Raw genomic sequence first — 25,011 nt, forward strand, 5'->3', positions numbered from 1 at the left:
GTTTGTGCAGGGCAGCGCCCAAAAGCTCAGTCAGAGAACTTGTTGCGCTACCTTGCGTAGTGTTGGAGCTCGGGCAGCGCTGCGCAGTCATGACATCATAGTATCGCGAGAGCGAGTCGTGAGCGCAGTTCTCTCTATGCTTTCATATTGCTCCCACAGTACGTTGATGTCATCTTACGCAAATCCATATGCGCAGCATTAAGTTGACCACTAAAGCTAATTTTTAAAAACTACAATATTATTGTTGGTAGTAAAGAAATCGAAAGTTAATATGCATAATATACAGAAACTGTCCCGCGTCCCGTGGACGCAGATAAAATGACTGTGAGAAGAAAGGCCGTAAAGGCTAGAAAGTGTACTTTTTTTACATTTTTTATGCATTTGGTAATACATTTATAGTGCATGCAGGCTATACATTTTATCAGTACAGTTTGTTTTTCCTATATCAAATCTTTGCAATTTTAACAAAATGCTCTACCATTTGAACTACAGGTACACCCTTACATCTATGCTGTCTTCAAAATCCATCAGATGAAGGTATCTCAGGGGACAGGAAGTAAACATTGGATTAAAATGTGCCTTGATACATTTCTACCTTGAAATGCATCCTCTGAAAGCAGTTTTATGGTGCAAACATGGTGAGCATGCTTTTTATGCACTTCCATCAAACCCACCTTGATCCATTGTGAATCAATTGTGAACGCTCAACTTTCTGTAGGTCTGATCATAACCAGCAAAACTAATATAGTGCATTCTTTACAGACAAACGTGCACACATTATAGAATAAAACTACTGTGGGGTGAAAGATTTTGATCAAATACACTGATTATCTGATCATTAAGATTTCTTCTAAATCTCTGTCGATTGGTTAAAGGCACAAGATGTGCCCAAGCAGGGATCAACAATTTGCATTGAACGAAGCTGCCAAAGTTTTACTGACTCTGTGCTAACATGCATGATTACAGATTGTTACACCATAATAAAAAAATAAGACAAAGGCAAAGGTTGATGTCATCATATTTAAGATGATTGATTCCATTGTCTCCAGGTTCAGGTGTTTCGTGGTCAGACGTTGTGGGTAAATGTAGGAGCTTTGCGCAATTATTCTGCTTTATTCCTCACCCAAAATCATGACGTCACATCTGCAGAACATGCAGAGCATTTTTTTTTTTAAAAGGAAAACTATTTGGATGCCTTTGCCAGTGTTACACTAAGTGATAAAGGAAAATTTCAGTAAAATATCAGTAAACTTCAGTAAAGATTCAGTAAAATATCACCTTGCAAAAAACATAGTGGTACCAATTAATACGGTTCCAAAGAAAGTTTAATAACACAATCTGATCATCATGCAAGTATTTTTATCATGTTGCCAGACCTACAAGAAATGCAAGGCAGAAGTTACTTCCTCTCAAACATAGCTTATCAAGTCATCTGGGGAAGTAATCCATCAGTTCTCATATCAGAAAAAGGGACAATATATCGCAATGTCAACCCCCCCCCCAAATATTTAGCATCCCTTTTCCACAGTGGAATGCACTGATTTGATCTATTCTCTCTCCGTGCTGAAGTTCCAGTTCTCTGTGTAATGGAACGAGCGTTTTTGTTTAGTTTTAAGCAGATTTTAGTCAAATCTTAATAATAAACTATTTTTGTACGTATCTGATTCCCTGAGTGACTCAAACCTGTGGCCGCCTTTGTGGTGTCTTATTCTAATTTAATCTTTAGGTACATTTCCCAAAGTGGCGTAGGATGTAAAGTGAGAATACCCACCCTCGCCACAATAAGACTAAACAAGTCTCCTGAGGATTTTAGTTCAGTAAGTTCGTATCACTGAGGAACCCAAAATCAGGCTGGCATTGTGGGGGTAGGGGGTCAATTGTAATGAATAGAGAGTCTGTACAGTACAGACAGACACAGTGTGATCAGATTAGCAGTGACAGACAATCTGTACACGAGTTGTTTGGGTTTAACCCCGTATGCCACAATAACAAAAGAGGGAGATATACTGTACACATGCTACCATATTGATGCTCTCACGTGTCTAGATGGAAAATGCGATGAACTCGTAGTGGGGTTATAACCCCCATGTTTATCAATTTGAAATTGATTGTCTTTGCACATATACTTAGATGTGATTTATATGCATTGTGTGTGCGTGGATGCGAATAGATGCATGCAAATTTTTGTATGAACTTTGGTAAGTGAGGTTGTGTGTGTGCATGTTCATCTTATCAGCTGAGACAAATCTGTACAGTTAGTGTGCTGTGGAATCAAGTCCTGAACCAGATGCCATAGCACAGATGCAAGATAACCAGAATCAGATAAAGACCTGCACTTGCCTGCAGTAAAAGAATCTTGAGGGTGCATTAATTGTTTGTTTATCTTTCATACACGTTCAGACACTTAAAAAAAATATACAAAATTTTACTGGTATCATACACTGTAAAAAAGATATAGTTATAAGAATATTAGTTAACTAAAAAGTATAAAAAAAAAAGATTTTGTGTCAACTAATATTTAAGTTGAATTCAATTAAAATTTTAAGGCAACCAGGTAACTTACTTTTTAAGTTGAACCAATTTTTTTACAGTCTATGTCGGGTCCCCCAAAAAACCAGGAACCCTGGTCTATGTGATATTAGTTACTGTAATACTGGATGTGGTAACCAAGAGTAAGTAATGAGTGTTTGGCTTGTCATAATCGTTGCCACACTCTTAAAGGGACACTCCACTTTTTTAAAAAATATACTAATTTTCCAGCTCCCCTAGAGTTACACATTTTGATTTTTTTACTGATTTGGAATCCATTCAGTTATTTTTACGGAGCCCAAAAATAGTCCCCCTGTCACTGAAAGTTACTAAGGGGACTATTTTCAGCTGCTGCGTAATATCATTGCGCCTCCTGCAGCCATGTTACAGCAGCAAAGTCCTTGATTATTACGCCGGAATGAGAGAATAGTTCCTATCCATATTGGCCTAGAAAATCGCAACTTTTAATTTTCTGTCGGTCTTAGTACACGATTTAACTACAGAAGAGTCAAGTTTTAAATGGGAAAAAATATCGAAACTCTTTGGTTGTTTTTGAGAGCGATGCTAATGTTCTAATCAGATTCAATGGATTATGCTAAGCTATGCTAAAAGTGGTACCGCCAGACCGGGAAATCCTGGATTCCAAAACAGTAAAAATCAAATGTTTAACTCTAGAGGAGCTGGAAAATTAGCATATTTTCAAAAAAAGTGGAGTGTCCCTTTAAAAAAGATTTTTAAAGGGTACCTTGACAATGAACACTTGTATTGTCTACTTTTGTTAGCTTTATAAAGATGTATTGATAGAAACATATTACATTTTTTTCATTACTGCCCAAAGTGCATTCTGGGTCGTCATGTCATGGTTTTGCTAAATATTACTACAGTTTACTAAAGTAAATATTATAGTATCTACTATTGTTTTTATAAAAATACACACAGATGCAAGTATATATTTAAGAAATATTTACATGTGTATATACATTCTTATATTTATATATAATTTATATTTTATTTAATTATAAATAATATTTAAATAGATTTTTTTTCTTAAAATTATATTGGCATAAAAATGTAATAAAATTATACACGGATATATCGGATGGAAACAAAACTTTTAATTCTGCAAACAATTGGTTGTGATGAATTGTTTTGCAGCACCAATTTGTTTTTAATTTCACATTCATATAACCAATCCCAGTGTGCCATACATGTGTTTATAGTCAAGGTACCCTTTAATAGGTTTTTTTACTTTTATCCAAGTCCAATTATGTTTATTTTTATTTCTAGCAAATGCATTTACACTTTAAAATTTATAAAAGTTGTTTTTATCTGTGAAGATGAACTTGTTGGACAAACTGTATAAGTGTCATAAACTTTTGTTAAACACAGAGCTTATTTATTGTGATAATCTGAAAGTCTATGAGAAAATGAATAGGCTTTTTAGCGAGGGAACCAGTGTCTCGCTAACTTCCGGGGTTTGGCCTACAAAAATATGTTATCCCTGCGGCACTCATTTATTACTCACATCATAAATTTGGCAGTCATTCAAACTACCACATGATACTGTAAAAGTCACTGTACTGTAGGTATAATAATTCATGTACTTCAATGAGAATTAAAAACATGTTAATCGTACTCTCAGCAAAAGCATGCTTAAAAGAAAGAACTATTAAGAATATAAATCAATGTTCAGTTTCAACATAAATTTGCCCCTCCTAGAATTTGTAATTATAAACTCTGCTTATGCTGTAGCTAAGATATCTCATGACGATACAAACTTATACACACAGGCCCACATGTAATGAAATATGCAGCTCCTGAAAGATTAGAAGATTGAGAACGACCCTGAGTCCAAATGCACAAATGCTGTGGGCTTCACAATGCTTCAAAGACCCTGCAGTATGTCGCAGATGCACACCGCCTCTATGCAGGTGAACTCAGGTGAAGTCAAATTCTGCCAGGTAAACACAGACATACTCAAAACATGTCTCATGTTAGATATTGATTCATCAATCATTCAGAAAATCGCTTTTTGTCTCAAAACCAAAACAAAAGTCCCACAATAATGACTTCATGTAAATGTGGGGTGTGTAGATGAGTTGTGCTTAAAAAAGAAAGAAAGAATGTAATGAAATGAAATGTGAGCGTGACAAAGCCCTATTTTGCAATAGTTGAGTCGAGCCCAAATAAGAGCAATGTAGCGATGAAAAGAAAATATTCATAAGAAGCTCAGCCCACAAAACAGGCCCTGACAAACACATTTGTGAACATGAACTCAGATGCATCTTTAGTTGTATATTCTTTAACACCTATCCATTACCTGTCTAAAATGATCAAGCTGGTTGAAGCCAAATGTCTTTTAACAACAATGTAAAATTCATGGTGAGACTGTCAGTAAAACTGTGTGTCTACATGCCAACAAAAGGCAAAGTCTGATGGTGTCTGACAGTCAGACAAAAACAATTACACAGAATGTAACACAATTAAGATCTGTCAGACTACAGAGTATTTGCTAAGGTGTTTTCGGTTACTATGGTGTTCTAGACGGTTGCTCAGTAATTATTTGCTGCCTCTGTGCCATTTTTTTTTCTTTCTTTATGCCATTCCAGCATATGTGGCTATAATCATGGCAAGAACTGGTTAATTCATTCACAAGTTTATTCAGACAAGTTAATCCTCCAGACACAGGTTGTGGGAGGAACAATTTGGCATCTCCAATTTGCCTAACATGAATGTTTTTGGCCTGTGGGAAGAAACTGGAGTACCCGGAGTAAACCCAAGCTGACACAGAGAGAACATGCAAACTCCTCACAGAAAGACCACCTGACCTAGCCGGGGCTCGAACTGGGGACCTTTTTACTATGAGGGTACCCACTGACCCACTGTGCCATTTAACTCTATTAGTACTATAGCTGCTTTTCCTCCGCCATGCCAAACCGTTCTCATTGTGTAACCCGTGCTGATCCGACCGAGCCACCACAGATATGGTTTCATGTTCCAGTGTGGGGCTGATAATAGAGTGCCGCAGGGATGACATTTTTTGTATGCTAACCTGGAAGTTAACAGGATTCTGATTCCATCGCAAATTCTCATAGACTTTTGGATTATCGCAAAAAATAAGCTGTTTATAACCTGTTGGACAAAACGTGCAAGCGTTTAACCCATGGACCAGCTCTGATAAAACAATTTATGTAAATGATTTAAGAAGTCTCTAAAAGAAGACAGACTACTAAAACTTACCAATTATACATAAACTTAATTTTAAAATTGTTATAATATTATATATATTTAAAACATATTATTGGATTTACCTGACCGCTTTAACCAGTAGATGTTGCCAGTGTGCAGTGTTTTGTCAGATTGCGCATGTTAAGTTTTAATTTTGAGAAAGTTTCTTATTACTATGAAATACTTAAAGGCGGAGTCCACGATGTTTGAAAAACGGTTTGGAAAAGGAGACGGGCCGACTACCAAAACACACTTATAGCCAATCAAATCAAATCAAATGCCGGGTTGCGTATGTGTGGGGCGGGTCTATCAACGGAATGTCCAGATTCTATTGGGGTAGGGGCGTGTTTGTTTAGGCGATTTCAAATATCAACACTGGCTTTCAAACATCGTGGACTCCGCCTTTAAGTCATTATTATGACATTGGGGATCTTGGGCGTAAAAAGGTCAGTGACCATTGGTCTAGTGTGACCACCCCTTTAGACAACCACGCTGTGCCATGCCGAACCAGGCTCAAGTGGAAACATAACTGTAAATTTGTTCCTGACCGTTCTCCACTTTTTAAAAAAATATGCAAATTTTCCAGCTCCCCTAGAGTTAAACATTTGATTTTTACTGTTTTGGAATCCTTTCAGCTGATCTCCGGGTCTGGCGCTACCACTTTTAGCATAGCTTAGCACAATCAATTGAATCTGATTAGACCATTAGCATCGCGCTAAAAAATAACCAAAGAGTTTTGATAATTTCCTATATAAAACTCGACTCTTCTGTAGTTACATCGTGTACTAAGACCGACAGAAAATTTTAAGTTGCGATTTTCTAGGCAGATATACTTCTATGTATATACTTAGATATATTTCTAGGCTAGAAACTATACTCTCATTCTGAGGTAATAATCAAAGACTTTGCAACATGACTGCAGGAGGCGCAATGATAATACGCAGCAGCCGAAAATAGTCCCCTAACTTACTCACATAAATTTCAATGGCAGGGGACTATTTTAAGGCAGTGCGTAATATCACTACACCTGCTGCAGCCATGTTACATCAGCAAAGTCCTTGATTATTACACCAGAATGAGAGTATAGTTCCTAACCATATCTGCCTAGAAAATCCCAACTTTTAATTTTTTGTCGGTCTTAGTACACGATGTAACTACAGAAGAGTCAAGCTTTAAAGCGTGGCATGTTTATTTTTTAGCCCCCTAGACAAAATGTTAAAACCACTCTCATTTGTAAATTGATTTGGATTAAATCATCTGCTAAATGTAAATGAGCTCTATGCACGCTTAACTTCCATGCCTGACACAATACTGCTATTCAGTTTTCAGTATTGGAGATTTAAGGCGGAGGAAAACTGAGTTTTATGCCCGAAGTTACAATTGATGTGTAAAGAATTGTCTGGATGTGCAGTACAGCGTCACAGAGCAAACTTAAGAAAGGTTTTTAGGTTTTATGTCGTCTTATCTCTACAATCATTAAGGTGTGTTCAGCTAGCCTGAACTAGCAGAGTTTACATTGTGCTGTTTTTTCTCGATTCGTCCCGCATGCTTATCACTTTAGTAGAAATGTTTGCCATTTAATGTGTTTGTAATGTTGTCTAAAATGAAAACAATATTGTCTATACTGAGATTTTAGAAAAAATCGTCCACTCTGGAATTTTGAAAATATTCCAAGTTGGAAATTTAAGGAATTATTGCAATATTTTATATAAAAAATTTTTTAGTATTTTTTACAAACTGCACATGCAAACATTAGCTTTCTCGACATCTGAATTGTCTTCATCCGTGTGCTACAATTCCCATATATTCCTGCGTAATTTCCATGGAAAGTTTCCAAAATTTCCAGAATATTCCAACCGTTAAAGTGGCAGGTAAAAAAAAGGCCACAAATAAGATCTCAGTGAGAGCTCATTACTACACTTTGAGAAAAGCAGACATGCCACTTGACAGCAACAATGTGTTTGCTATACTTGTAGACATATTTTATATAAGTTTTAACAATGCCTCACCCTAATAGCTATTTCAGAGAACACTTGCATACCCAGCAAGCAATTTTGCCTTTAAAAGACGTTAAAGAGCACCAATTATCCGACTCAAGATTTTAAATTTTACACACCTTGTGTAGGTGTGTATTAGTACATGTTAACGATATGCAAAAGTTACAAACCCCAAAGTAAGCGATGACGCGAGTTATCATTTCCAAAAGAAATCTCTTTTCTTGGACTACAACAAACACACGGATTGTAGGCAACAGTTTACTTCCTGGGATTGGTGATGTAGTAAAGACCGACATTATCATAATTCCTCCCGCTTCGGACTCTGTAAGTTAACTCCTGTTATTACACAGCTCTCTGGAATGCTTGATTCTGATTGGTCAGTTGAGACATTTGCAGGTTCGTTCTTTTCTAATAATAACCGCTCCAAAGTAATAACGCATAGCCGGTACTACTTGTACGATTTAAATCGCTCCGCGCCAATAAAGATTACTGTTTGGCGCCATCTTGTGACAAACACTGGACAACCACGACATTTTGACATTAATTTTAACATGTACGGAAAAAACAAAACATTTAAACAGTGGATAGAAGAACGAACAACGACAAGACACAGAGAGCTTACGGAGACTGAACTTGACAAAATAGAGCATGACAGCTACGAAGCCAACACACAAAAAAATACAGAATGGGCATTAAAACTTCTCAAAGACTGGCTAAAGAGAAAAAAATGGAGACAGACAAGTATGAAGCAGAGGATCTTAATAAGGTATTACGATCATTTTATGCATCTGTGCAAAGTTTCGCTGAAGGATAAAAATGTTAATTTAAAACAAATATGCCAATAAAATAGTAGCCGTGTAATAAGCGGGATAATGTAGAGGCAGCCGGTAGTTATCGGGAAATAAGCCCCTTCATTATCGGGTCCTGATCACACTGTCGGGGCTTATTTCCCGATAACTACCGGCTGCCTCTACATTATCCCTTACTTAGCATTACAATGTGAATCTTTCAAACATGGTAAGGAGCGTCACATTTCCGGCTGATGTCAGAGGTATTCAAGCCAATTACAACGTACAGATTAGCTGGCCAATCAGGGACACAGCGCTTTTCAAATCGATGAGTTTTGTACATGAATCAGTGAGTTTCAGGAAGAGTACGGAAAAATGTACGGTATGTGGAAAATAATGTTTTCTAACCATAAACCACGCAAACACATTGTATTATACCAGATACACAAAATAACGTTGTGTTTTTAGCAACGAAACAGGTGCCATTTAAAAAAATAGCAATCCAAACACAGCCTAGACATCTAGGCTAAAAACAAGGCAAAATTTGGGCTGTCAGTGAAAATTTTATAATGTCTAAATAAATGAAATATAAAAAATGAATAAATTAAACCAGACAGCTTGTAATCACTGTTGGCTTACGTAATGGATTTTCATACGTCGCAAGTTATTTTTGCAAAAACGTCAAGTTTATTTTGGCTAGAAGAAGTGGGTTACTCATAGCCGGACTATATCGGGTCTAGTTAACCTAGATGTAGGTGAAATGACAGCTATTTCTTGCTGGGTATACTCCCTGACATTCCCATCTTCCCAACATCCATGTGTTAGCTTTGACTTCCTGCAGGTTGAAATGGCTGAGCTCGCTCTGTGGCCTTTTGATTGGTCAAACATGCAGAAAGATAAACGCGTCGGGGTCCATGCTGTCTAAGTAAATCCTACCGGCTTTTGTGTGAATAGAGAGATTCTGAATCAACAAGCTGGTTGAACAATGAGCTGAATCCAGGAACTAAAAAAACACAGGTTAGAGCGGGATATGGGATTAGGGTTTAGCAGAGGAGAAGAGACAAGTGGAGGCGAGATGAGAAGAGAAGAGAGAAGCTTCTTGCGTTTGCTCTCTGATCTTTATTCGCTTCTTCATGATATCTTCACCCTTAGGGAAATGTTTTTGGTTATTTCCTTCTTCATAACATTCCTGGCATTTTTCTCATTTTATTTCCTGAATTTCCATGTCAGCACAGAAAACATATGAGAGAGCTTCTGCCGGCAGCTTGTTGTTGCTTGAAACATAAACACATTGTCATGTTTTGACTAACTCTCCTGACAATGTAATATCGTGGTCTAAACCTCAAGCAACACTAAAACCGCATATAACGGACAGATTTAAAGCTCTTACTTTTACAAAATGAACAAGCCAGAAATTAAGCTTTGTTTTTGCACAGGCCAACTAAAGGGTTAATTGTGCCACATGGTGATCAACAGTAAAATGACAAATTTTACCTCTTTGCAAAAGGAAAAAATTACCAACAATCAAGAATGCATGATTACATGGTGTTACGGCTTTGCAATCAAAAAAATGACGTTATAATGAAGTCAATATTGAAAAAACTGCCACGAACCGTAAATGAGGAAGAAAAAAGTAAAATCTGATGCTGCACAAAACTAAAAATGCATCAAAGCCAATGTTGTTACTAATCTTTGACATGCCAAAGACTGTGAAAATGGTTTAAAAAAAATCCAGTCCACAATAACTTTTTAGATTGAAAATCAGTCATTTTGTGAGTTTTTCCTGTAAATCAGTGACATCACTTATGAACTTGGCAATTAAAATCATGGAATTTTTGTAAACATTTGGTAGTTTTGATCAGTACTGAGCTTGATTAGCATATTTATGCAAAATAATGTGATTTTTTTATCTTTTTATCCGCAAACAATACGAAAGGGTAGTAAATTAGCAACATTTTAAAACATTTTCTCAAAATATGTGTAAATATAAGATTTGTCACCAAAAATCATTTCATTTGCTGAAACACAGAGAAAGTTGTGGCCAAATTAAGACAAAAAAACCCCATAGTGGATGAAAACAACCCCATAGTGTTAAATTAATTAATAAATCCCTTAAAACATCCCTATATTCTTCAGATATTCCACAACAATGTCCTGATTATCTTTAACCCCAACTCATGTTGTTCCCAAAACACTATCAAGGTTCCATTTTCTTCTTGTCTGACTTATCTTTTGGTTTAAAGGGACACTCCACTTTTTTTTAAAAATATGCTTATTTTACACCTTCCCTATAGAGTTAAATATTAGATTTTGACAGTTTTTGAATCCATTCAGGTGATCTTCAGGTCTGGCGGTACCACTTTTAACATAGCTTAGCAAAATCCATAAAATCTGATTAGGCCATTAGCATCTCAAAAATGACCAAAGACTTTCAATATTTTTCCTATTTAAAGGACAAGTTCGGTATTTTAGACTTAAAGCCCTGTTTTCAGATTGTTTATGGTGAAATAGAATGGTTTTGACTGAAATTTCAACATTTGCGGCTGCCCTGAGAATTTTCCCGTGTTTGTGTTTCATCTCAGACCTCTACAATGGGTTTAATGGTGCACTGGAACAATCCTTCCTAAAATGCATTAAACTTTCGTTTACAAAGACGTGAAACTCACCGAGGGGTCAGGGGTGTTCACTGATATGCTCACACAAAAATCGCTGCAAAAGATGCTTTCCAACAGCTGTTTTAGCATTCGTTGTTAACTTCTGGACCTATTTTTCCTAACGCCTCACACCCGTACATTCTTCCGCTTAGAGCTTGAATAATACACACTCCAGCCCAGGTGGTGGCGCTAATCCGCCATTGCCAATAGCAAGAATAGAAACAAAGTTCCCGGCGCGGAGTAATACCGTACCTCACAGCACAACTAATACAAGTCAATGGAGTTGGCAAAAACTACGATAAAACCTGTTGGAATGCGTCTTTTGTAGCGATTTTTGTGTGAGCATACCAGTGAACACCCCTGACCACTCGGTGAGTTTCACATCTTTGTAAATGAAAGTTTAATGCATTTTAGGAAGGATTGTTCCAGTGCACCATTAAACCCATTGTAGAGGTGTGAGATGAAACACAAACACGCGAAAATTCTCAGGGCAGCCGAAAATTTCGAAATTTCAGTCAAAACCATTCTATTTCACCATAAACAATCTGAAAACAGGGCTTTAAGTCTAAAATACCGAACTTGTCCTTTAAAACTTGAATCCTGTACTTACATTGTGTACTAAGACCGACAGAAAATTCTAAAGTTAAGATTTTATAGGCCCATATGGCTAGGAACTATACTGTCATTGTGCCGTAATAATCAAGGACAATGATATTATGTAGCACCTGAAAATAGTCCCCTTGGTAACTTTCAATAGTAGTGGACTATATGCAGGCACTTTATCAACGCTGAGAAAGTTGCCCTTGTTCATGTAAAAGTTTTCGGAGTGAACTGTCGCCTGCGTTTGGTGTTTTATTTTACGCGTTAATGTAGGACCACGTTGGCGCACAAAACTACAGGGAGCAGGTGAGACGGATTTTGACTGTTTTGGGGTATGCCACTTATTTGCTGTAATTGAATGCTTGGGTGATGATCTAAACTACCTGCCATACAGGTATTGGTGAAATTACTGGATATCAAAAATGATTTCTAAAACTCGATTTGCGCATACCTGCACTCTGCTTTGTTCAAGGTGTGCAAGGCAAATGCTATTGGCCTCTCTTCTCATGAAGTCATGATAATCATGGCTCCCACACCATAGTGAGATGCATCACAAGCTAACTGCAGGGGAAGTTTTGGATCAAAATGGTTCAGCACACCAGACTTTAACCACAGCTTTCTTAGTTTCTTGAAAAGTGGTCTCACATTGCTGTGTCCACTCCCATGACTGGTTACTTCACAGAAGTTGGTGTAGAGGTTGATTCAACCATTGTAATTCAGAAGACCAATGAATGGCCGGAGCTGGCTGATGTTCTGTGGTGCTGGAGCCTCTACTATGGCTCATACTTTTGAAGATGCATTTTGCTGTCCATCAGAATCGATCACATTACCAAGATATTCAACAGACTGCTTGAAAAACTCACATTTGTCTTTTCACACTCATAAGCCATATTCCTTTATGCTCTGGAGAGTACTATCTAAATGACTCCGATGTTCTGCTTCCGTTTTTCCTGTTACTATGTCATCTAGCACTGCACCCCTGACAGGCCACTTAACACCTGATCCAAAGCCCTCTGGAAAAGTGAAGGAGCTGACGTAATACCAAAATAAAGATCCTTGTGTGTGTGACAATTGTCAGTAACTCTTTAGAGCATCCTGAGTATCTTTAACCCCTTATCCTGTTGTTCCCAAAACACCATCAAGGTTCCATTATCTTCCTGTCTGACTTATCTTTTGCTTTTATATCATCCTCTATTCCCTATATTTCCGGAAATCACAGAATATATGCAGATATTTTTTTGTGTGCGAACTTTCCCTTTAATTTATTGGAAGCCACTATTAGAGTGCCCCTACTGGAACCTCTAGAAACCACAAGTGTCATAGAGAAATTAGGATTTCAAGCGCAGAGTGGATTTTTTTAAAAGCACATCGTTTACCATATTATTTTGTTACCATAATGTAATGTTCTACTATTTTTGTTTCATTGCTGTTATGGTAAAAAAACTAAAGGCTTAAACAAGTCAAGGTAGGCAAGTTGAATTATGAATGACTATTAATTCATCTCTCTGCACATTTATTTAACATCAACAATTTAGTGTTAAAGTTAAAATGAGGTCCAAAAACATTTAGAGGGAAAACATCGACACATTATAATTTTACACAATATTCACAATACTCACGCTGTCATCCTTTGCTTGTGTAGGAAGTCCGAACAAGAACAGTCCGACCAGCATCATTCCCAATAAGTAAGAAGCCATTTTCATATCGATATCGGACCCACTCACACTTCTCACTCGTGCGCGTCCGTTCAATCCATTGTCAACTCCGGATCAAAATTTTTTACTCGCCCTGCATGCTAACTCTGCAAATAAACCTCCAATACCCTTAGCAGCCCCGCAACCATTTCAGAAATAAAGCGCAAACTTGACTGTTTGCGGTGTGGTGTAGTGAACGCGCTGTGATAGGTGGTGTCGTGAGGTTTACGTCATTCAAAGCTGTGATCTCTGGTGGATCTATCACTTTACCAACGCTGAGAAAGTTGTGCTTGTTCATGTAAAAGTTTTCGGAGTAAACCGTCGCCTGAGTTTGGTGTTTTATTTTACGCGTTAATGTAGGACCACGTTGGCGCACGAAACTACAGGGAGCAGGTGAGATGGATTTTGACTGTTTTAGGGTATGCCACTTATTTGCTGTAATTGAATGCTTAGATGATGATCTTGAACTTCTCAATGGCGATTATGTGTTGTCTACAGGTCTTATTTGCTGCGTGTTATATTCTCTTTTATATGAATTGGTATTTTTCTGGTTTAATTCTACATGTTCAAATTTGGTTGAGCAAACTTTTTCAAAGTTTCATGTTTAGACATCAGTAATGTTAATGAATGCATTAATGCCTTTCCTGCATTTTGTCACATTTTGCGCACCAACGTCGCCAAATGCGCAGCTTTAGTGTTTGCTTGTTTGTGAGTATTTTCTCCGAAGAATTGTTTTTTTTACCTGTCACATCTTCAGTAAACGTAGTAAACGCGTAATTTTGTTAAACTAACTGTTATGATGCGGGGTGCGCGCAAATCCTTGCACATCTATTGCAACTGTAAGCTAAGGATTTGTTATGCTTACAGGTTTTGTTAGAATATAAAACATGTCTGTAGGATACCGTTTTTTAGTAGTAATGAAAAAAAACTTTGTGTTAATTTTATCCTGTTTTGGACATTCCATAGGTTCCGTTTAACTGTCAAAATTAACCATGAAAGATTAATGACCTAATGACTTCTGTCATGTTATTTTAGATGCCACTTTTTTCAGTGTCAGTTTGTTTGCTTAAGATCTTTGTCATTATTGATTTGGTGTGTTAGTGAAAAGAAAGTCAAACTAAGTCTTAGCCTCATTTATTTTATTGATTCTGTCTGTCTTTTCCTATCTTATTCACATGTCCATCACAGTGTCAGTAAACAGGAATGTTCAATGAGAAACTTTGTAAAGATACCAACTGCATTCAAGCTGTCATTTCCAGCATTTATGATCCATTATTTTGTTTGTACACCCTTAGGTGGCGAGTTGTCAGTCAGGAGTTCAGGAGCAATAACTACATTTACTACACACACCAATCTGAAACAGTGGAGGAAGATCAACAGGTAGCAAACGCCCTAAGTGGCGGCTGAAATGACACGCATCCTCCAGATCACCAGGCTCCGCCTACCTTTCTGGTAAGAGTCTGCTTTAACAAAAGTGCCCTGCAGTTCTCATTAACCCTAATTTTGAGTTATACACCATCTCCTATAGTTCATATGCAATATTTTGTCCTTCATTACCAGTATTATCTTTTCCCTTATCGTTCTTTTTATTGCCAACCAAAGGCTTGTTTTATATGCCGATGTTACATAAACAATTGCTTATTGTTTTAGCTATATCAGCTAACTTTTGTGTACATCATTGTTCCTACTGTATCACTCAATTTGTAGAGCAATATAAAGGTTGTGGGATAGATCCCTCAGAACACACATGTTGATAAAGGGGTACACACTGTCTCAAGATGCACATTAGTATTGTTTTTTTATAAGGTTTGTTTGTAAAGTCAGCAGTATAAACTGCCTGCCATACAGGTATTGGTGAAATTTCATTACACCATAATGTGATGCATAACAAGCTAACTGCAGGGGAAGTTTTGGATCAAAATGGTTCAGCACACCAGACTTTAAACACAGCTTTCTTAGCTTCTTAAAAAGGGGTCTCACATTGCTGTGTCCTGTCCACTCCCATGACTGGTTACTTCACAGAAGTTGGTGTAGAGGTTGATTCAACCATTGTAATTCAGAAGACCAATGAATGGGCGGAGCTGGCTGATGTTCTGTGGTGCTGGAGCCTCTACTATGGCTCTTACTTTTGAAGATGCATTCTGCAGTCCATCAGAATCGATCACATGACCAAGATATTTAACAAACTGCTTGAAAAACTCACATTCGTCTTTTCTCACTCTTAAAGTGCCCATCTTATGACTGCTTTTCCACAAGTTATATCGGTGTATGAGTTCCATCAAGCATGTTTCAAAAGTTGTTTGCTCGAAAAAGCTTGTAGGAAAAGATTGTTACCCATCTCTAGTAGCCTCTTTTTCAGGGCAGTTTAGATTGTGCCGTTTTGAGCTAGTCTTACATATTTATGAGCTACTGCTCCTTTGATCACGCCCCACTACTAACGTCATGTGATCGTGCGCATGCTCAGTGGTATCGTGAGCAGTACAGACCATACTGTGTTATTATTTTATATATTATTATTATTAATATTAACGGTTTATGTTGCCAACAGACAAATCATGCAGAAAAGTATCACTAATAAGTACACTACAGGAGAAGAAACATATGACACACAATGATTCCAGAGTAAATTGTGATGTTACGTTAGCAGTCACAACAATAAACTCGTTTTCCCTGGACAATGCTAACATATTCCCATTATAAAACATTTTCAAACGCATTATTTTCGCAAATTACAGAAATTAAGACCCGGGGGGGGATGTATACTGCTTGTGGACCGCGTGCTAATTGCTAGAAGCTAGCGGGAGGTCCGGACCGTGTAACTTATATATCTATGCGGACCTTAAAGTTATTAGAGGCTCGCCTCGTCAGAAAAGCCGGGGCATACGGTCTCGGTTAGTTTGGCAAAAAGCTTTTAGCTCTAGCATCATAAATGTAGTATTTTGTGACAGAAGATGACAACATGCAAAATACAACGTGACTTCTTACCTTTTTTTGTTGATATACAAAGATCGCGAATCGAATCCAGTCTGTTTCAGATGTCCGAATGATCCATGAAAGTCCAATCAAATACATCCAATTACCAATTTTGTCCACAAATGCTTATAATCCGTGAAATATAGATACATAGTCTGTTGTTTACATCAGATTTCGCATGAAGGTCTTATCGCCTACAATCTGAGGACTGTTTGCGTCGTAACACACTGTATATAAGATTACTCCGGGTTCCAATAACCTCGCGTTAAAACTTTGTTTTTAAAAGTAGGTGGGAGTATAATCCATAATATCCAAATAGCGCTGTTATTTCCGTGAGACATGATAACAGCACAGAGGGTCTCATTCAAGTGACTGCTCTATGCTCTCTAGCTACCTGGTGGGTGGAGACCTGCGAGTGGGGTGGTGGGCGGGAAAATTCAAACTGAATGTGACGAAACTTTTTGTTACGTCACAACGGAGCTGAGTTTGAACTCCCGCAATCTGAGACTCAAGGCAGAGGACATTCAGAAACCTGTATCTCACTCAAAACAGCATGGATGGATTTTTTTCCAAGTTTGTATGCGTGTGGGAGCATCAGAGACACAAAATAACACCCCAAAACCCAGAAAAAGTGAGTTTTTCATAATATGGGCACTTTAAGCCATATTCCCTTATATCAGGGGTTTCCAAAGTTGGTCCTGGAGGGCCGGTGTCCTGCAGAATTTAGCTAAAACTTCCCTCAACACACCTGATTCAAAGTATCTAGTCTGCCTAGTTAGACCTTGATTAGCTGGATCAGGTGTGTTGGATTAGGGTTGGAATAAAACTCTGCAGAGACACGGGCCCTCCAGGAGCAGAATTGGACACCCCTGCTTTAGATGCTGGAATGTACTATCCAGATTACTCAAATGTTCTGCTTTCATTTTTCATGTCACTTATTATCTTCATTTTTCCAGGCCCTTTTCCATTGCATAGTACTCCACGGTTTGGTTTAGTTTGGGTCGGGTCAGCATACTTTTGGGAGCTTTTCTACTGGGTGCAGTACGTAGTACCCAATACTTTTTTTCGTACCACCTCGGTTGGGGTTCCAAGAAACCCGAGCTGATACCAAACATGACGCGAAAACACTGTAGGTCACTGATTGGTCTGAGAGAATTGTCACTACAGTGTCATCGCTATAGATTAGCTTTACCTGTGCTAGCTTGGGCTGTCTCGAGCAAACATGTTGTCATCTGTGCTCTGCTATAAGTCCCAAACTCACGAAAAACATCCACAGGTTGAGAATCAGGGACACCATAATTTTTTTCCAAACTTGCAGTTTGTGGCGGAACATTCGGGACGAGCACATCAGCTTTATATATGCTTAAATGCAACTTCAATGAGGCTCAGCGGAGCGCCGTCGAGTGACGCCACGGGTGTTTGAACAGAAACTGCCACGTGAAACAGAGGTAGTGATAAACGCGATGTGCAAACATCTATTTGTGGTGGCCAATTTTAATTTTGTGGAGGACTGATAAATAAATAAATGTATGGAATATACAACAACGCTCTCACTTGTATGATGTCACAGCAGTAGGCAGCGCAAATATATCGACACGCCTATAATCCCTCCCACTGCGAAGTGATACCAAACTCGATGGAAAAGCTAACCACGCCAAAGTGAGGTGAGTTGACCCGACCCAAACTAAACTAAACCATGGGGTACTATGCAATGGAAAAGCGCCATTATAAAACGGGCAGTTCTGGTTCTTCATTCTGATTAGTTGAAACGCGTTCTAAGCCGTGATAAAATACACTGGTAACCTCACGGTTCAGACCACATTAATAAGTATCACTGCGCCGCTGTTGCTGCGTACTGATTTATGAAAATAAACACCACAGTCTTAAATCATATTTTTAATTTGTCTACAATTGCACAATTAATGGCGATATCCAGATAACTGTCAATAAATATTGTTGAGTCATCTCGTAGATAAAGAGAAAACGTTGTCTGAGGAGTTTATAAGTCAAGTTCATACGTCCGCTATTATCCACTGGGTGGCGATCTTACCCAACTTAAACACTGACGCATTCACTCAACACTGAAAACATAGCGTGTAAGTTCTGATGGCTCAATCTAATCTCTTACAAAAGTTCTTCACAAAAATGGAATTATCTCCGCTTTTAGCTAAAAAATTTGAGAGGTGATAAGAGAACAAATGAAGGTAGGATGAGTGAAAGTTTTTTTGTTTGTTTTTGTTTGAAAGCGGATGGTCTGTTCTTTCATTTGATATTTTATGTTTATTTAAAGAAGATAATTTTTCTGCAAGGCATTCAACTAAAACTGGGTGGCAACTTAAAAAAAAACGCTGACGGGGAAAGAGTTCAGCATGCTTCCAAGCATATCTGATCATCACTTCAACAGCACAATATAAATGTTAATGTATAAATTAGATAAATTGTTATAAAATAAACACCAGAGTCTTAAAACATATTTTCATTGTGTCTTTGCTGCATCTCTGTTGGTTGGGAACTGCGCTCTGTTTCAGTCACACTTGATTCTGAGGAACTACTTTGTTTGGCGGAAGAGTAATATTTGTACTAATATAATTACAACTTATTTGTGTTTAATTTTATAAAATCCCGCTAACGTTATGCATATGAAGTAACCGTTTTATAAACGCAATAAACCCCTTGAAGCGTTGGGTTACCAGTGCATTTTATAACAGCTAAGGGGGTTTTAGGCACGACGCGACTTAGCTGTTATAAAATGCACTGGTAACCCACTGCTTCTCGGGGTTTATTGCTTTATTATATGTCATCTAGGTCGGCCATTCCCAAACTGTGGTCCGCGGACCACTAGTGGTCCGTGAGGGTACTGCAGGTGGTCCGTGTAAAGGCAAAATAAGAATATGTATATTTTGAGAATATGCTGTGTTGTGCTTGAACGAGTTCATTGAACAAAAGTTGAACGTGATCTGAACGTACTGTATTACTGCCTGATGAATGTTACTGTGAACTCGTTGATTCTGGTGCTTGTGAACTGCACGCTCTTTCAGTTTAACGTCGTTCAATAGGGTGCCAGATTTCTATATTCTTCCAGGCGAAAACCCGACTAAAACACACTGTAAACTAGGGGTTGAACCAACTAGTCGACTAGTCGACTAGTCGACCTTAATGCAATGTCGTGACGCTTTAAGCCTGAGGTCGACTAGTCGCGTTGATCACACAGACAGTGGACTAAACGCTACTACAGCTAGTCATCTATTTCTTTCCAAGATCTTTTTGTGTGAAGTGAAAAAATCCCTCACACTCAGTTTTTCATAACTTGCCTGTTTGTACTTAATAAACCAATAAAAAACATTTGGCGCGAGGTCACTGTATTTGGTTTCGCACGCTCACAAGGTTTGCGAAAAGTAAATGCTAGAGGCTATTTTTAAAAATAAATTAATAATAGATAAATTCCTTTATTCGAATAGTAAATAAAATACAGCAATAAAATAATTAAAATTAAAGTCTCTCCTGGTTGTGTTCCAAATTATTAACATTATGTCTTTTAGGCTAACAGTAAAGTGCAGAGTAAGATTTGTTTCTGTAAATCCTCAGACATTATTTTTACCACTTAATTAAGTTTTGCTTTGTAGAAAGCATTTCTTTTAAATGAATTTCGTTTTGTATAAATTGTATCTTAATTTTAATACATGTTTCATCAACCAATTGCATGTATTTAATAAATAAAAAGCAAATATAGCAGAGAATATAATAACCGGTCCGTGCATGAAGGCGCCGGCACGGCGCGTTCACTTGCATTGCATTGTTAACTAGAACGCACCTCATCATAAATGAATAAAACGTAGGTCTATATGCCTCATACATTTGCATTAAATATATTTGCTGTATTTCTAGAGCAGACAAGGGCTTTCAGACCTGCCTTAGCCGGTGTGTCTTTTACGCATTCTGAAGGTGCCCGTTTTATCGTGTTGCAGTCTATTAGGCAACTTTTCGCATAAGATGGGTTTAGATTTGGAAATACATGACATCTACATTTCAGTGGTAACAGATAAGGTGATGATGATCATCCTCTGTCTTTATTATTGTTAGCAGCACTACCTCAAACTAAAGCGCAGTCTCTTCGGAGCTGTCATTTTTTTAAATGAGCCGCGGCAATTTTCAAATGAGCTTCACAAACGACCTTGTACCTAAACTATTTCGAAACTAAGCAGCCATTTGTCCTCCGATTCAGCGCCGCGTTTGTGGGACTCATGTTCCGCGCTGTAGGGGATTTAAAAAAGTGTGTTTGTTTGTGAGCCGGAGGCAGAGCGCAGAGAGATGCGACAGAGTTGCGAAATTGCAGGCGCGGCTCGAAATGGCTGTTATTTCAAACAGCGTAGCATATTTTAAACCAGCTAATGAGGCTCGGTGGCCGGTCAAGAAAATTTTTAGTTTTCGCCATCCCTAGTTAACATTAAGTTGCAACATAGGAGCTGTATAATTTTAGCATTGTTATGCCGACATGCATCGATTAAAAAATGCTCTAAAACTGGACTAAGTGTTGCATTGTTACGTTAAGTTGCAACATATGAGCTGTATAATTTTTTTAATTTAAGTTGCAACATAAGCTGTATAATCAGCATCTGTATTAATGTTCTGCTAATAAATTGTGGCATGTTGCAAAGCAGTCCCATCTCTTGTGTTTTGTATGATTGACATCAACGACTAGTCGACGTTGACTCGACTTTGATGTCATAACAGTCGACTTTAAATAATTTGAAGTCGTTCAACCCCTACTGTAAACAGGCCTTAATGTGTAGCGGAAAAAACACCCAATCTGGCAACACCGCCACCAGTCAGTGTTCACCAGTCACGCTGCATGAGTAATCAAAACAAAACAGTTGATATTCCTGCCGCGCCACTCAAATAGTTTAACATTAAATAACATCATATTTGTCTTAAATTGTTAACGATTAACATAGGCTGCTAACGCATATTCTGGATCTTGAAATAGACTTTGACTAGCTCACGCTATTTAACGTGCGCGTGCGGTGTGCGATACCTGAGAGTTGTCATACACGCAATGCCTCGCAGCAGCGCTTCTCGCCCGGGGTGCGACTCCCACCCGACTAGCCTTCTTAAGGTATGTGCAAGCAAATACAAAAATTAAAAGACAGTCAATGCTAATGTAAACCCTGGTTGGATAAGGATTTAAAGTTGGATATTAAGATGAAATCTGACGCATTTAGCTTCAGTGTTAAAACTGATGAAATAATTGCTGTCTGTGGTTTTATATGGGCTATAATGGCAATCTTTTTTTTAATAATATGGGAAAAAAAGAACTATAAATTAGTTAATTTTTGGAACTGTGAACTAGTTCAAAATTTTGAAATATGAACTGAACTAGTTCATTTAAAAATTTGTAAACTGTGAACTGAAGTAGTTCATGTAGAAAGTGAACTTTCCCAACACTGAGAATATGTATATAAATAATATTGATATAAGAATATTGATATACATTTTAAATTAAATTGTCAAGTTATTGTGTGATTACTAAAATAGGCCAGTGGCGCTCGGCCGTGACATTCAAGTTCAGTGCCGTACAAAATGGATTGCTGTATGAATATGTGGCAGCTGTTTTGTGGTTTTAAGAAACCTGTTGTACTGATGTGATGACGAGTTATAGTTTTAGTGCTAGTAAGACTATTTAGATGTGCAGATTAATTCAGGACTTTGTGTAGACATATTTTATAATGAGTATTATGAGGTGGTCCGCGAAAATTCTTGATTACAAATAGTGGTCCACACACACAAAAAGTTTGAAAACCCCTGATCTAGGTAGCACTGCACCCCTGACAGGCCACTTAACACCTGATCCATAGCCCTCTGGAAAAGCGAAGGAGCTGAAGTAATACCAAAAGAAAGATGTTGGTATCTGAATAGTCCCTTTTGTGTGACAATTGTCATTAACTCTTTACAGCGTCCTGAGTATCTTTAACCCCTTCTCTTGTTGTTCCAAAACACCATCAAGGTTCCATTTTCTTCGTGTTTTGCCTTAATATCATCCTCTATTCCTAATATTTCCGGAAATGCCACAATATATGCTGATATTTTTTTATTTTGGGGTGATCTTTCCCTTTAATTTATTGGAAGGCACTATTAGAGCAACCCTACTGGAACCTCACTGAACTACAAGTGTCAAAGAGAATGAGGACTTCAAGCGCATAGAGTGGATTTTATAAAAGCACACAGTTCACCATATTATTTTTATGTAATGTTATGGTAAAAAAAACTAAAGGCTTAAACAAATCAAGGTAGGCAAGTTGAATTATGAATTATTATTAATTCACCTCTCTGCACATTTATTTAACATAAACAATTTAGTGTTTAAGTTAAAATGAGGTCCAAAAACATTTAGGGGAAAACATCGACACATTATAATTTTAGACACTCACCCCATCATCCATTGCTGGTGGAAGTCCGAGCAAGAAAAGTCCGAGCAGCATCATTCGCAATAAGCAAGAAGCCATTTTCATATCGATATCGGACTCACTCACTTCTCGCCCGTGTCGGTCCAATCCGTTGTCACCTCCGGATCAAACCTTTTTTATTCGTCCTGCATGCAAATCCACCTCCAATACCCTTAGCAGCCCCGCAACCATTTCAGAAATAAAGCTTAAACCTGGCGGACTGTTTGCGAGGTTGGTGAGTGAACGCGCTGTGATAGGTGGTGTCGTGAGGTTTATTACGTCATTCAAAGCTGGGATCTCTGGTGGATCTATCACTTTACCAACGCTGAGAAAGTTGTGCTTGTTCATGTGAAAGTTTTCGGAGTGAACCGTCGCCTGCGTTTGGTGTTTTATTTTAAGCATTAATGTAGGACCACGTTGGCGCACGAAACTACAGGGAGCAGGTGAGATGGATTTTGACTGTTTTAGGGTATGGCACTTATTTGCTGTAATTGAATGCTTGTATGATGATCTTGAACTTGTCAATGGCGATTATTTGTTGTCTACAGGTCTTATTTGCTGCGCGTTATGCCATCTCCTATATTGTCTTTTATATAAGTTGGTATTTTTCTGGTTTAATTCTACATGTTCAAATTTGGTTGAGCAAACATGAACTTCTTTCACAAGTTAAAGATGTGCAGCTTTAGTGTTTGTTTGTGCGTATTTTCTCCGAAGAATAGTTTTTTTTACGTGTCACATCTTTAGTAAACGTAGTAAATGCGTAATTCTGTTAAACTAACTTTAACGACGCAGTGTGCGCGCAGATCCTTGCACATCTATTGCAACTCTAAGGCTAAAGATTTGTTACACTTACAGGGTTTGTTAGAATATAAATTATTTCTGTAGGATACAGTTTTTTAGTAGTAATGAAAAAAACTTTGCGTTTGGATAATTTTATTCTGTTTTGGACATTCCATAGGTTTCATTTAACTGTCAAACTTAACCATGAAAGATTAATGACCTAATGACTTCTGTCATGTTATTTTAGATGCCACCTATTTCAGTGTCAGTCTGGAAGTGCCACTCGACAAGCCACTAAACATAGTGGCACGGCTTCTGTGCGTAAGATGCCATGCCACTTAAATGTTAAAACCCCTTCTCGAGGGCTTTAGTCAAACATGTTTGAATGTTTTATGGTACACAGCATCTGACACGATAGACACAAATAATAGAAAGTTATTCATGATAAGGTTAAGAAAAGATTTTCTTACTGTTATAAAATAATGTATAATGCACTGTTTATATTTGTTAAGTATTATTATTATATGTAAAATAATAGAATTAAAATGCAGTACATATACAGAAATATTATGTTTTTTTAATGTTAAAATAATGCGGCTCTCCAACAAGATGTCCCCAAGAAAAGACCCCAAGCCAGTTTGAGTTTGAGACCCCCTGTACAACATGCCAAATGTCATGATTTCTGAATACTTTACATTACTGCACTGTGTATATTACTTGCACAGATGTAGACATAATGTAAGGTAGCATTTTAACTGTCTGTTAATGAAGTAAAATAAGATCTAATGTTAACCACAGAAACGTTCATAAAAGTTGTTCAGGAAACACCATGATACACCTACTTCAACACTAGGAAATTTGTTTGATTAAATTAAAGAATTAAATATAAAATATCAGTGCATATTATTCAATGTTATAAAGTAAATATGGATCTATATTTGTTACTGTAAGTGATTTTCTTCTTTTTGACAAAGACTTAAATAGGCACTGTTTATAAGGCTCTAGGACATAACCAATTGTTTATTATAGTACATTAAATTGGGTATGGTGAGTCAGATGTTTATTTCAGAAATAAAGCGCAAATGGTGTGGCGTAGTGAACGCGCTGTGAAAGGTGGTGTCATGGGGTTTATTACGAGTTAACTGTCGCCTGCGTTTGGTGTTGTATTTTACGCGTTCATGTAGGACCAAGTTGGCGCACGAAACTACAGGGAGCAGGTGAGATGGATTTTGACTGTTTTGGGCTATGCCACTTATTTGCTGAAATTGAATGGTTGGATGATGATCTTGAACTTGTCAATGGCGATTATGTGTTGTCTACAAGTCTTA

At 37.7% G+C, this 25,011-nt stretch overlaps 2 protein-coding genes across 4 annotated transcripts in view; one reads left to right on the forward strand and one right to left on the reverse strand.

The window, feature by feature from the left end:
• col4a3 (collagen, type IV, alpha 3) overlaps positions 1-25,011 on the reverse strand; it is a 59,797-nt gene that overhangs the window by 32,990 nt on the left and 1,796 nt on the right. Inside the window, exon 1 of one of the 3 annotated variants that reach the window (XM_065280677.2) lies at positions 22,889-23,216. The exons of 1 other annotated variant lie outside the window; for it this stretch is intronic. In XM_065280677.2, the coding sequence (XP_065136749.1) occupies positions 22,889-22,969 (81 nt within the window). In that variant the 5' untranslated portion in view covers positions 22,970-23,216. Of the gene's footprint in view, positions 1-13,415; positions 13,627-22,888; positions 23,217-25,011 lie in introns of those variants that run through there. One more of the 3 variants, XM_065280676.1, reaches the window with a different exon arrangement.
• Positions 13,739-25,011, forward strand: part of col4a4 (collagen, type IV, alpha 4) — a 58,568-nt gene continuing 47,295 nt past the window's right edge. Inside the window, exons 1-2 of the mRNA XM_065280675.2 lie at positions 13,739-13,883; positions 14,786-14,942. Of these exons, the coding sequence (XP_065136747.1) occupies positions 14,899-14,942 (44 nt within the window). The 5' untranslated portion in view covers positions 13,739-13,883; positions 14,786-14,898. The remainder of the gene's footprint in view (positions 13,884-14,785; positions 14,943-25,011) is intronic.

Source organism: Paramisgurnus dabryanus, chromosome 8 (assembly GCF_030506205.2).
Source record: "Paramisgurnus dabryanus chromosome 8, PD_genome_1.1, whole genome shotgun sequence".
In the NCBI taxonomy this organism is placed as follows: domain Eukaryota; kingdom Metazoa; phylum Chordata; class Actinopteri; order Cypriniformes; family Cobitidae; genus Paramisgurnus; species Paramisgurnus dabryanus.